Source organism: Hyla sarda, chromosome 2 (assembly GCF_029499605.1).
Source record: "Hyla sarda isolate aHylSar1 chromosome 2, aHylSar1.hap1, whole genome shotgun sequence".
In the NCBI taxonomy this organism is placed as follows: domain Eukaryota; kingdom Metazoa; phylum Chordata; class Amphibia; order Anura; family Hylidae; genus Hyla; species Hyla sarda.
This window is the reverse complement of record NC_079190.1, coordinates 20252551-20266941: the sequence shown is the minus strand read 5'-3', so window position 1 is coordinate 20266941 and position 14391 is coordinate 20252551. Positions and strand designations below refer to the sequence as shown.

General features: G+C 45.8%; 1 protein-coding gene across 1 annotated transcript in view; it reads right to left on the bottom strand.

The window, feature by feature from the left end:
* Positions 1 to 437: 437 nt before the first annotated feature.
* The window catches only part of DDIAS (DNA damage induced apoptosis suppressor), a gene marked incomplete in the record, with an annotated part of 23002 nt that continues 9048 nt past the window's right edge, over positions 438 to 14391 (bottom strand). Inside the window, 3 exon segments of the mRNA XM_056561290.1 lie at positions 438 to 2424; positions 3977 to 4094; positions 11006 to 11161. Of these exon segments, the coding sequence (XP_056417265.1) occupies positions 466 to 2424; positions 3977 to 4094; positions 11006 to 11161 (2233 nt within the window).

Below are 14391 nucleotides of genomic sequence, written 5' to 3'. Positions count from 1 at the left end.
GGAAATTCCATCCAGAGATTCCGCAGTGTGAGCCCAGCCTAACTTTTATTAAGTTAAACTTTTGACATGTGGCACAGACATATGAAAAGTTTAGATGCACATGACAGCTCCATAGACTATAATGAAACGTGTCTACTGCAATCAGACTGAGCCTTGAGTCCAGGAGTGAAGATTGCTACCGGGCACTTCACTCACTGTTTGCGAAATGTCAAGAGTTTAATTAAAGTATAGTATAGTAAAGCGATTATTATATTTGCTGATATGCCGAAATAAGATCAGTCAATGGCGGCTTGTTGACTGTGCCCGGTTTAAAGCACTACGGTCATTTAATTGAACTTTTAACCTGTTGCATGGACATATAAAACCCCTCCGATAGTAAGATGTAGCCGGGTAGAGTTCATGGGTCACAAAGATGGAGGATATAACATTTTCTGATGAGACGCAATGTCAATCCCATTTAACTAGTTAAAACAAACGTCTCTGAAGACCGTCACTTGGATGAGAAATATCTGACTTTCCAGAGAACAGTTCTGGAGACCAGTCACTTGGAAGAAGTGTATCTTCCAAAGAACAAAGTCCGTCTTCACCTTCCTGCAACAAGTGGTTTACAGGCGACAGATGCTTTGGATGATCCAGTGTAGCAGCAATATGTTCTATTGGTTCTTTCTTCCCTTTGTCAGTCTCCTTTACAGTACACGTTATGTTCGTATTATGACCCGTTTGGTTATTGTAATTCTCTTTATTGTCCAGAACAGACCCCTTCCTCCAAGGGTAGTGAGACAACATTTTCCTTCCAGTCCTTGGGAACGGAGCGGTTGACCCCTCGGCATTGGAAAACGGGGACAAATTTGGAGACCATAAGGAATAGTTCCCAGAGAGTCTATAAATCACAGCAGATTTTCGTTGCCTCATGTTCTTGAGGAATAAACGTCTTATGGTGCTACTTGATCGAGTCTGTACGGAAACACCGGTACAGTTCCACGTGTCACTAGAAAGTCTGCCGCTTCTTGAAAGTCGTCTTAGTACTGGAGTGGATTGCAGGTAAGGGACAAAGTCTTCCATGGCCAAATTATTCCACGCTCTACAATCCTCCGACAAGGAGCTGACACTGGAGCGAGACTTTCTACGCTGATATGGAAGGACATCTGTACAGGGAGAAGTGGTCAAACAAACCAGTTGTCCATTTGGAAAGCCATCGTTTTGCAACCATAAAGTGTCATCTTTTGGATTATTACTAGCCTCGAAGAGATCTGCAGAAGCATTGTAGAGGTCTCCGAAGCATTTGATCTTACTAGTTAGCTCAGCCCCGGAATCAGAACAGTTTTTTTCACCACCTATCACCTTTTCCGATGCCACTGCAGACTTGTCCAGATCTTTCATAACACTAGTTAAGTCTAAGCTATCGTATGTTCCATTCAAAAGCACCTTCGTTGGAATTTGTCGTTCCTGCCAACAGGTTGAAAGACTATTAAAGGGACTGCGCATCTCTTGGAAACAACCCAAAGTTAAATCTGCAGAATCTAAGGTCCGATCGACTAAACCGGTATCTTCACTAGGGTGGCTCAAGCCGCAACGTGAAGCAGATTTCGCGATGATATAAATTTGGGATGGAATGTTCAAGTTACGCGATCGCCCGTCGTCTCTTCCGTGTGATATGTTTTCCTCTATGATTTCTGCAGGCCTTAAGCCTTCGGCATCTTCAATTTGCGCCATAAACTCGCTTAGGCTTTCGGAGAACGGGAAGTCTTCGCAGATTTCCTCCTCAGCTTGATGGATTTCAGCCGTCTGGGGAAGGAGATGCGTGCTGCTTGCTGAACAGCTTTGGCTCCGGCGACTTCCTGACTTACGAACATTCTGCAAATACGACTCTTGGCCAAGAAGCAATTTTGATTTGGAAGAGAAACTATGGAAATGTGAGGAACTTGGAGGGCTGTGAGTATTACTGTGAATGTGCCCAGAGGAGGAACACTTAACTCCTTGAGTACTGATTCTCGTATCTGTTGCATTAAGTTTTCTCCGTGTGGATACTGTTGTCTTTTGAGACGTCACATCTTCTGCACACAGATCTTGCTCGGTCTCGTTACCTTCACCTTGCCTGTACTTGCATAATGTATTGCTTAGGGATGAGGACACCAAGCCAAGAGACTGCTGCCAGTACTCGGCATAATGATTCCAGCTCTGAGGGAGGCCAGAGCTGCGCTCAGAAAACTCCAATGCACTAAGATCTCCCCGGTTTGTGGTGTCTGTAGAGACATCGGTCTTGGCGTGTATGGGGTTATTGCCTAATACGGACGCCACCAGCCGGTTGAAGTAGCTGAGAACGGTGCAGCTCATCGGGTCTTCATTGAAGAGAATAATCTGACAGGCAACGATGTTCCGATCCCGATGCGAGGGGGAATTGCTTTTTTCAAAATTCTGGGGAATCTAAACAGAAATAATTATTAGTTTAATAAATAAATACATAAAATATTAAATAAATAGTTTAAATATTAAATTAATTTATAAAAAATGTAATAGTTTAAGAAATACATACATACATTCTCGGAGAATTACAACCAAAATTGCACAATTTGGAACTGTACATTAAAATGGATATCCCAAGAAAAAAACGTATCTCCTATCCGTGCTCGGTTAGCTTTGAAAGTACCATAGTGACTGAATGGAGTACTGGCCGAGCATACAAGTTTCTGGCGGAACAAGGGACCCCTGTTCTTGTGATTGTTGGGGGGTCCCAGCTGTTGTACCCCCCCACAGATCACATACTTTTGACCTATACTGTAAGGTTTTAATCTTGGGATAATTTAAGACTATGTATGGCAGCATTTCCCAACCAGCTGTTTCAAAACTACAACTCCCAGCAGTTCCGGACAACACGAGATCTTAAAGGAATGGAAACACAAAGGGAATTATTTGTCAATATTGCTATAGGGTTTCAGACTAAGAGCAGTGTTTCCCAAACACTGTGCCTTCAACTGTCCGGGCATGCTGGGAGTTTTAGTTTTGCAACAGCTTATTGGGAAACACCGATATAGGGTTTTCTGCTATTTGAGTTAAAGGGGTCCTCCAGGGAAATATGTGTGTATATATATATCTATATAAAAAAGCTCCAAAGCCACCACACTACCTGGATAGGTTCCCTCTAAAAGATCCTGCCCAATATGCATGGCTCCTGTGGCCCCTGTTGTGTTCTCTGGATGCTTGATATTCTTTACCATCCTTCTCTCCCCCTGCAGCATGATACAACATCTCCCAGCAGCCAATGCAGCTCGTCTCTCAATGCCCGCCAGCTCCCTCTCTGAGAGCAGCCTCCAGCCTCCTGCTATGTGAGCAGAGAGATTCAGTGTGTGATTGGCTAAGGCTGCTCACACTTCCTAGCTGAAGGGAGCACAACTCATCACTGCAAAGCAGGTCTGTGTCTCTCAGGAAGGTGGGGGCTGCTTTTAGAGAGGGACATGGACAGAGACACAGTGGATGGCTGGATGACGTATTTTCCTCACTCCCAGAATGTAAGTGGCAACTGAAAGAGGGGAATATAGCTTAAGAATGATATTTAGACAATTAAATATGTTGATGAGAGTAAAAGGATGGGCTATGGGTTTGGTTCCCTGATGGGTCCTGGGGGGACACATATGCTCAGTCACTGCTCACAGTACAGCGCCCTTCAGAGAGCAGAGCAATGGAAACAGCTTTTTTTTTTTTTTGATCATCTGGTGCCAGAAAGTTAAACATATTTGTAAATTACTTCTATAAAAAAATTTGAAGAATATCTGTTGGAGAAGACAGAAAGGTTTAAACCAGTGTTTCCCAAGCAGTGTGCCTCCAGCTGTTGCAAAACTACAACTCCCAGCATGCCTGGACAGCCTTTGGACAGAAAGAACAAAATACTGACAAATATAGAGCTAAGTTCATGTTAGTATTGTGCTCTGTATTTCAATACCCCGGTGTGAACAGAAGGACGGAGGGGGAACCTAATCACCTTGACGGCAAAGATGAAGCTCCTGCCGATAAGACAATGTTCGGCCGCCTGGAGTAACAGTTCCTGAGCTCTGTCATGTTCTAGATCCCGGGAAAGTTGGGAAGAAACCTGCAATTGACTTGAACGAGAGAAAAAAAAAAAACATATCAATAAAAAGATACATAGCTGTGCATATAGCCCGTAAAGCAGTGTTTCCCAACGAGAGTGCCTCCAGCTGTTGCAAAACTACAACTTCCAGCATGCCCGGACAGCCAACGGCTGTCCGGGCATGCTGGGAGTTGTAGTTTTGCAACAGCTGGAGGCACCCTGGTTGGGAAACACTGCCTAAAAAGGAAACCTGTCATCACTTTCATGCTGCCTGAACCATGAGGTCTGGGTGCATGCTCCACAGGAGACCAGTGTGGTGGGGAGAAGATACCAATGACTACCCCAATGTCTTATGAACCCATCATGCCATGGTCGCTCTTAAAGGGGTACTCCACTGGAAAACATTTTTTTTTTTTTTAAATGCTAGAAAGTTAAACAGATTTGTAAATGACTTCTATTTAAAAATCTTAATCCTTCCAGTACTTGTCAGCTGCTGTATACTACAGAGGAAGTTCTTAACTTTTTGAATTTCTTTTCTGCCTGACAGCAAGTGCTCTCTGCTGACACCTCTGTCCATTTCATGAACCGGTCAGAACAGGAGAGGTTTTCTATGGGGATTTGCTCCTGCTCTGGACAGTTCCTGACACGGACAGAGGTGTCAGCAGAGAGCACTGTGGTCAGACAGAAAGGAAATTCAAAAAGAAAAGAACTTCCTGTGGAGCATACAGCAGCTGATAAATACTGGAAGGATTAAGATTTAATTTTTAATTAGAAGTAATTTACAAATCTGTTTAACTTTTTGGCACCAGTTGATTAAAAAAAATAAAAAGTTTTCTAGCAGAGTACCCCTTTAAAAAGGGGTTATCCAGGATTTCTGGTACCAGTTGATTAAAAAAAAAAAAATGTTTTCTAGCAGAGTATGTTTTCTAGGGGTTATCCAGGATTAAAAAGAAAAAAAAAACAGTTGATTTCTTCCAAAAACAGCGCCACCCGTACCTCAGGTTGTGTGCGGTATTGCAGCTCAGTTCCATTAAAGTGAATGGAGCCAAGTTCTTATACCCCACACAACCTGAGGACAGGGGTGGTGCTGTTTTTGGAAGTAATTAGAATTATATTTCTATTCCTGGACAACCCCTTTAACCACAGAGAATTAAAAGGTTATGAGGCCGGGATTGGAGATTCCTCCGATTCCAAGTATTAGAGCAAGAACCCAGTGTAAGGTAACACAGCGCATGTACATGATAAGAGGAGAATAAGTCATACCACACACCATGTCTGTTTCCAGACTTCCCTGGCAGCATCTCTGAGAATCAAAAGGATCGGACATATTAACCTGTTAAGGATGGCGGGCATATCCATACGTCCCCGTTTTAAAGTCCTTAATGACTGAGGGCGTATGGATACGCCCGTGGGAATTCCGTTCCCCGCCGCTAGCCGGTTGGGGACCGGACCGGGTTGCCTGCTGAAATAATTCAGCAGGCATCCCGGCACATCGGCGAGGGGGTCCTAAGACCATGTCGGCGATCGGAGAAATTTTTTTCCTATTCCGGGCTGATCGGATCTCTGGTGACCCAATCACCCAGAAAATAGGGATGATCGGAGCTGTCAGCGACAGCCCCGATCATCCTGCAGGATAGGAGCGAGGTCGCAGTGCTGCGATCTCCTCCTATCCCCTGCCATTAGTCAGAACTGAGTTCTGACCAATGGCAGCGCAGGACAGGGGGTCGCCATGGAACCCCCCCCCCCCCGTTCTGCCCACCCCTGGATGTCGGGCAGAGCAGGGGGAGAAGATGGCGGCCTGTACCTGTGATGAAGATGCCGTGGGGACCGCAGATCATCGCTGGAGACTGCGGAGATCAGCGGCGCAGGTAGGGAGGCGACGGTGGGGGTTATTAAGTTATTAATGCTTAAAGGGACAGTGGTCAGAATTGCGAAAAAGGGCTCAGTCCTTAAGGGGTTAAAATCCAAAGTGCCCGATCCTCCCCATAACACTACTGGAGGAAAAATCATGACAACCCCGTATGAATTAGACGGTCAGGTGAAGGGATGTCCCGATACCGATACTGGTATGGGGAGAGATACTGGACATTTGCACAAGTACTTGTACTCGTGCAAATGTCCCCAATACCTGATCCGATACCTGACGGCAAGACTCCCGTAGGAAGGTATCACGGAGAGGCGGTAAGCCACCTGCACTCTCCGCTCCCGAGCTATCATAGCCGGGACTCGCGTTAACCCTTTAGACGTTGCGATCAAAGTTGATCGCGGCATCTAAAAGTCCTGAGATTTACTGCCGGTTAGCTCAGGGATGCTGATCGGGATCACGGCGGTGTAATCGCGGTGTCCCGATCAGGTGAGAGGACGGCCGCAGGTCCCTTCCCCTGCAATAAAAAAAATTGGAATCCCTTTTCAAAAAGTTTAAATAAAATAAAAAAAATATATATATTTTTTTTTTATTAAATTAAAGCCCTCTCTAAGAAAAAAAAATTAAAACTTTTACCCATTAAATAAAAAATCAAACAATAAATAAAATAAAACCCTGACAACATGACATGCTGGGAGTTGTAGTTTTGCAACAGCTGGAGGCACACTAGTTGGGATACACTGCCTCAGAGGCCGCTTTAAAAGAGCTGTAAAGGTGGTTATAACATTATAAAAAGGGAAAGATTTCTAAGGAAAATAAGTTTATTTGCAAAAAAAAAAATAAAAAAAAATAAAAAAAAAAACAGCAATGGAACAAAAACATAATAAATAATACGCGCTCCTACAAATCACTGCAGACACATAGCGGGAGGCGCAACATCCAAGACAATAAAAATGTAAATGAATGTACGTCTACGATAACAAGACGACGCAGGTTTGACGTATTCTGTATCAAAAGGGTAAATGCTGGTTGTCATTCCGAGTCGTACAAGACAATTCTGACGGTCTCTGCCATCTGTCCGCTGCCTGATCATCTACAATCCTGGAAGAACGGGAACGGAGCACAGAGTATAATGCGGAGAATACTTTGCTTTACTAAAATGGGTTGTACCATATGGATGTCAGGGGGGGGGGAAATCGGTTTTAGGATTCACCCCCCCCATAGGCCTAAGACACTCTACCCCTCCCCCCATCTACCTAAGACACTCTCCTCCTCCCCCCCATCTACCTAAGACACTCTCCTCCTCCCCCCCATCTACCTAAGACACTCTCCTCCTCCCCCCCATCTACCTAAGACACACTCCTCCCCCCCCCCATCTACCTAAAACACACTCCTCCCCCCCCCCATCTACCTAAAACACACTCCTCCCCCCCCCCATCTACCTAAAACACACTCCTCCCCCCCCCATCTACCTAAAACACACTCCTCCTCCCCCCCCCCCATCTACCTAAAACACACTCCTCCTCCCCCCCCCCATCTACCTAAAACACACTCCTCCTCCCCCCCCCCATCTACCTAAAACACACTCCTCCTCCCCCCCCCCATCTACCTAAGACACAAGACACACTCCCCCCCCCCATCTACCTAAGACACTCTCCTCCTCCCCCCCATCTACCTAAGACACTCTCCTCCTCCCCCCCATCTACCTAAGACACTCTCCTCCTCCCCCCCATCTACCTAAGACACTCTCCTCCTCCCCCCCCTCTACCTAAGACACTCTCCTCCTCCCCCCCATCTACCTAAGACACTCTCCTCCTCCCCCCCATCTACCTAAGACACTCTCCTCCTCCCCCCCATCTACCTAAGACACTCTCCTCCTCCCCCCCATCTACCTAAGACACACTCCTCCCCCCCCCCCATCTACCTAAAACACACTCCTCCCCCCCCCCCATCTACCTAAAACACACTCCTCCCCCCCCCATCTACCTAAAACACACTCCTCCCCCCCATCTACCTAAAACACACTCCTCCTCCCCCCCCCCATCTACCTAAAACACACTCCTCCTCCCCCCCCCCATCTACCTAAAACACACTCCTCCTCCCCCCCCCCATCTACCTAAAACACACTCCTCCTCCCCCCCCCCATCTACCTAAGACACAAGACACACTCCCCCCCCCCATCTACCTAAGACACTCTCCTCCTCCCCCCCCATCTACCTAAGACACTCTCCTCCTCCCCCCATCTACCTAAGACACTCTCCTCCTCCCCCCCATCTACCTAAGACACTCTCCTCCTCCCCCCCATCTACCTAAGACACTCTCCTCCTCCCCCCCCTCTACCTAAGACACTCTCCTCCTCCCCCCCATCTACCTAAGACACACTCCTCCCCCCCCCCATCTACCTAAAACACACTCCTCCCCCCCATCTACCTAAAACACACTCCTCCCCCCCCCATCTACCTAAAACACACTCCTCCTCCCCCCCCATCTACCTAAAACACACTCCTCCTCCCCCCCCCCATCTACCTAAAACACACTCCTCCTCCCCCCCCCCCATCTACCTAAAACACACTCCTCCTCCCCCCCCCATCTACCTAAGACACAAGACACACTCCCCCCCCCCATCTACCTAAGACACACCCCCCCCCCATCTACCTAAGACACACTCCTCCCCCCCCCCCCCCATCTACCTAAAACACACTCCTCCCCCCCATCTACCTAAAACACACTCCTCCCCCCCCCCATCTACCTAAAACACACTCCCCCCCCCATCTACCTAAGACACACTCCTCCCCCCCATCTACCTAAGACAGACTCCTCCCCCCCATCTACCTAAGACACACTCCTCCCCCCCATCTACCTAAGACACTCTCCTCCCCCCCCATCTACCTAAGACACTCTCCTCCCCCCCCATCTACCTAAGACACTCTCCTCCCCCCCCATCTACCTAAGACACTCTCCTCCCCCCCCATCTACCTAAGACACTCTCCTCCCCCCAATCTACCAAAAACACACTCCTCCCCCATCTACCTAAAACACTCTCCCCCCCCATCTACCTAAAACACACTCCTCCCCCCCAATCTACCTAAGACACTCCCCTCCCCCACATCTACCAAAGACACTCTCCTCCTCCCCCCCCCAATCTACCTAAGCCACTCCCCCCATCTACCTAAGCCACTCCCCCATCTACCTAAGCCACTCCCCCCATCCACCTAAGAAACTCTCCTCCTCCCCATCTACCTAAGACACTCTCCTCCCCCCCATCTACCTAAGACACTCTCCTCTCCCCCCCATCTACCTAAGACACTCTCCTCCCCCCCCCCATCTACCTAAGACACTCTCCTCCCCCCAATCTACCAAAAACACACTCCTCCCCCATCTACCTAAAACACTCTCCCCCCCCATCTACCTAAAACACACTCCCCCCCCCCAATCTACCTAAGACACTCCCCTCCCCCACATCTACCAAAGACACTCTCCTCCTCCCCCCCCAATCTACCTAAGCCACTCCCCCCATCTACCTAAGCCACTCCCCCATCTACCTAAGCCACTCCCCCATCTACCTAAGCCACTCCCCCCATCCACCTAAGACACTCTCCTCCTCCCCATCTACCTAAGACACTCTCCTCCCCCCCATCTACCTAAGACACTCTCCCCCCCCCCCCAATCTACCTAAGACACTCCCCTCCCCCACATCTACCAAAGACACTCTCCTCCTCCCCCCCCAATCTACCTAAGCCACTCCCCCCATCTACCTAAGCCACTCCCCCATCTACCTAAGCCACTCCCCCCATCCACCTAAGACACTCTCCTCCTCCCCATCTACCTAAGACACTCTCCTCTCCCCCCATCTACCTAAGACACTCTCCTCCCCCCCCCATCTACCTAAGACACTCTCCTCCCCCCAATCTACCAAAAACACACTCCTCCCCCATCTACCTAAAACACTCTCCCCCCCCCATCTACCTAAAACACACTCCACCCCCCCCCAATCTACCTAAGACACTCCCCTCCCCCACATCTACCAAAGACACTCTCCTCCTCCCCCCCCCAATCTACCTAAGCCACTCCCCCCATCTACCTAAGCCACTCCCCCCATCTACCTAAGCCACTCCCCCATCTACCTAAGCCACTCCCCCCATCCACCTAAGACACTCTCCTCCTCCCCATCTACCTAAGACACTCTCCTCCCCCCCATCTACCTAAGACACTCTCCTCCCCCCATCTACCTAAGACACTCTCCTCCCCCCCCCCCAATCTACCTAAGACACTCTCCTCCCCCCCCCCCAATCTACCTAAGACACTCTCCCCCCCCCCCCCAATCTACCTAAGACACTCTCCTCCCCCCCCCCAATCTACCTAAGACACTCTCCTCCCCCCCCCCCCAATCTACCTAAGACACTCTCCTCCCCCCCCCCCCCCCCCCCATCTAAGTGTCTACTTTTTATGCTTCATTAGGATACATGGACTTCAGACGGGGACATCCTCTTCTTAGGAACCTCTGTATGACACAAAGTCATGGGCTGGTCCCAATCTAGTGCACACGGCCCGTCTGCGTCATACACCTGAATGACCTGCATGCAATACTTCTACCCTCCTGTAGTGGCCGCTGCTTCTCCTGGCTGATTGGTAAGGATTAGAGATGCTGGATCGGCAGAGGTTTCTTTCAAGCATTGGGTACATGGAACCTGCCATCACTTCCATTCTGCTTGGACTACGAGTCAAACAGAGGGACATCTATCAGGTGGGACTGGGTAAAGCCACCAGGGACCCAATGACCCTTTCAGGCAGCATGTTCACTCTGAGATGTGTCACATGACCAGGACGGACTCATAATGCAAGTCTATGGGACCATCCTGCTCCCACAGATGATGTGCGCTTATCCCCCGGCTCCTTCTACTGATTGGTCGGGGTCTGAATACCAAACTGTGGACCTCCATACGTTGCAAAACTACAACTCCCAGCATGCCCGGACAGCCGTTGGCTGTCCGTGCATGCTGGGAGTTGTAGTTTTGCATGACATCTGGGAGGTCCACACAGTCACTTGTATATTATACTATCTCGGGTAACTATCTCACCTGTGCAAGAAATCAGCGCTGCCTCCAAAAACCTGCTCCAAACATTTCCCAAATATGGTGATAACACAAAGTCTGTTCTCCTCCGAGACCTTCACACGCAGTTTATATCGGTGGCTGGCGTCTTTATAGGTGGCGGCACATTTATGGCACTCATACCTGGGGAACGATACACAAGGGAACATCCGAAAATATAGTAATATACATACGAGATAGATAGGAGAGAGACAGATATGAGACAGATATGAGACAGATATGAGACAGATATGAGACAGATATGAGACAGATATGAGACAGATATGAGACAGATATGAGACAGATATGAGACAGATATGAGACAGATATGAGACAGATATGAGACAGATATGAGAGATAGAGAGATAGATAGATATGAGAGATAGATAGATATGAGAGATAGATAGATATGAGAGATAATATAGATATGAGATAGATAGATATAGATAGATAGATATGAGATAGATAGATCTGAGATAGATAGATATGAGATAGATAGATATGAGATAGATAGATAGATATGAGATAGATAGATAGATATGAGATAGATAGATAGATAGAGATAGATAGATAGATATGAGATAGATAGATAGATATGAGATAATATGAGATAGATAGATAGATATGAGATAGATAGATAGATATGAGATAGATAGATAGATATGAGATAGATAGATAGATATGAGATAGATATGAGATAGATAGATAGATATGAGATAGATATGAGATAGATATGAGATAGATATGAGATAGATATGAGATAGATATGAGATAGATATGAGATAGATATGAGATAGATATGAGATAGATATGAGATAGATATGAGATAGATATGAGATAGATATGAGATAGATAGATAGATAGATAGATATGAGATAGATAGATATGAGATAGATAGATATGAGATAGATAGATAGATAGATAGATATGAGATAGATAGATAGATATGAGATAGATAGATAGATATGAGGATAGATAGATATGAGATAGATAGATAGATATGAGATAGATAGATAGATATGAGATAGATAGATAGATATGAGATAGATAGATAGATATGAGATAGATAGATATGAGATAGATAGATAGATATGAGATAGATAGATAGATATGAGATAGATAGATAGATATGAGATAGATAGAGAGAGATATGAGATAGATATGAGATAGATATGAGATAGATATGAGATAGATATGAGATAGATATGAGATAGATATGAGATAGATATGAGATAGATATGAGATAGAGTATGAGATAGATATGAGATAGATATGAGATAGATATGAGATAGATATGAGATAGATATGAGATAGATAGATAGATAGATAGATATAGAGATAGATAGATAGATCTGAGATAGATATGAGATAGATAGATAGATAGATATGAGATAGATAGATAGATAGATAGATATGAGATAGATAGATAGATATGAGATAGATAGATAGATATGAGATAGATAGATATGAGATAGATAGATAGATAGATATGAGATAGATAGATAGATATGAGATAGATAGATAGATATGAGATAGATAGATAGATATGAGATAGATAGATAGATATGAGATAGATATGAGATAGATATGAGATAGATATGAGAGTTAGATATGAGAGATAGATATGAAGATAGATATGAGAGATAGATATGAGAGATAGATATGAGAGATAGATATGAGAGATAGATATGAGATAGATATGAGAGATAGATATGAGAGATAGATATGAGAGATAGATATGAGAGATAGATATGAGAGATAGATATGAGAGATAGATATGAGAGATAGATATGAGAGATAGATATGAGAGATAGATATGAGAGAAAGATATGAGAGATAGATATGAGAGATAGATATGAGATAGATATGAGAGATAGATATGAGATAGATATGAGAGATAGATAGATAGATATGAGAGATAGATAGATAGATATGAGAGATAGATAGATAGATATGAGAGATAGATAGATAGATATGAGAGATAGATATGAGATAGATATGAGAGATAGATATGAGATAGATATGAGAGATAGATATGAGATAGATATGAGAGATAGATATGAGATAGATATGAGAGATAGATAGATAGATATGAGAGATAGATAGATAGATATGAGAGATAGATAGATAGATATGAGAGATAGATAGATAGATATGAGAGATAGATAGATAGATATGAGAGATAGATAGATAGATATGAGAGATAGATAGATAGATATGAGAGATAGATAGATAGATATGAGAGATAGATAGATAGATATGAGAGATAGATAGATAGATATGAGAGATAGATAGATAGATATGAGAGATAGATAGATAGATATGAGAGATAGATAGATAGATATGAGAGATAGATAGATAGATATGAGAGATAGATAGATAGATATGAGAGATAGATAGATAGATATGAGAGATAGATAGATAGATATGAGAGATAGATAGATAGATATTGTTACGCCTAGCGCTCCGGGTCCCCGCTCCTCCCCGGAGCGCTCACGGCGTCTTTCTCCCTGCAGCTCCCCGGTCAGTCCGCTGACCGGGAGCGCTGCTCTGTCATGGCCGTTGGGGATGCGATTCGCACAGCGGGACGCGCCCGCTCGCGAGTCGCATCCCAGGTCACTTACCCGTTCCCGTCCCTGCTGTCATGTGCTGGCGCGCGCGCTCCGCTCTCTAGGGCGCGCGCGCGCCAGCTCCTGAGACTTAAAGGGCCAGTGCACCAATGATTGGTGCCTGGCCCAATAGCTTAATTAGCTCCCACTGGTCCCTGACTATATCTAGCCTCCTCCCATGCACTTCCTTGCCGGATCTTGTTGCCCTTGTGCCTAGTGAAAGCGTTTTGTGTGTTTATACCCTGTGTACCAGAACTTCTGCTATCTCCCTGACTACGAACCTTGCCGCCTGCCCCCGACCTTCTGCTACGTCCGACTTTGCTTCTGCCTACTCCCTTGTACCATCGCCTATCTTCAGCAGCCAGAGAGGTTGAGCCGTTGCTAGTGGATACGACCTGGTCACTACCGCCGCAGCAAGACCATCCCCGCTTTTGCGGCGGGCTCTGGTGGAAAACCAGTAGTGTCCTTAGAACCGGTCCACTAGCACGGTCCTCGCCAATCCCTCTCTGGCACAGAGGATCCACCTCCTGCCAGCCGGCATCGTGACAGTTATGAGAGATAGATAGATAGGATATGAGAGATAGATTAGATAGATATGAGAGATAGATAGATAGATATGAGAGATAGATAGATAGATATGAGAGATAGGATAGATAGATATGAGAGATAGATAGATAGATATGAGAGATAGATAGATATGAGATGATAGATGAGATATGAGAGATAGATAGATATGAGAGATAGATTAGATATAGAGAGATAGAT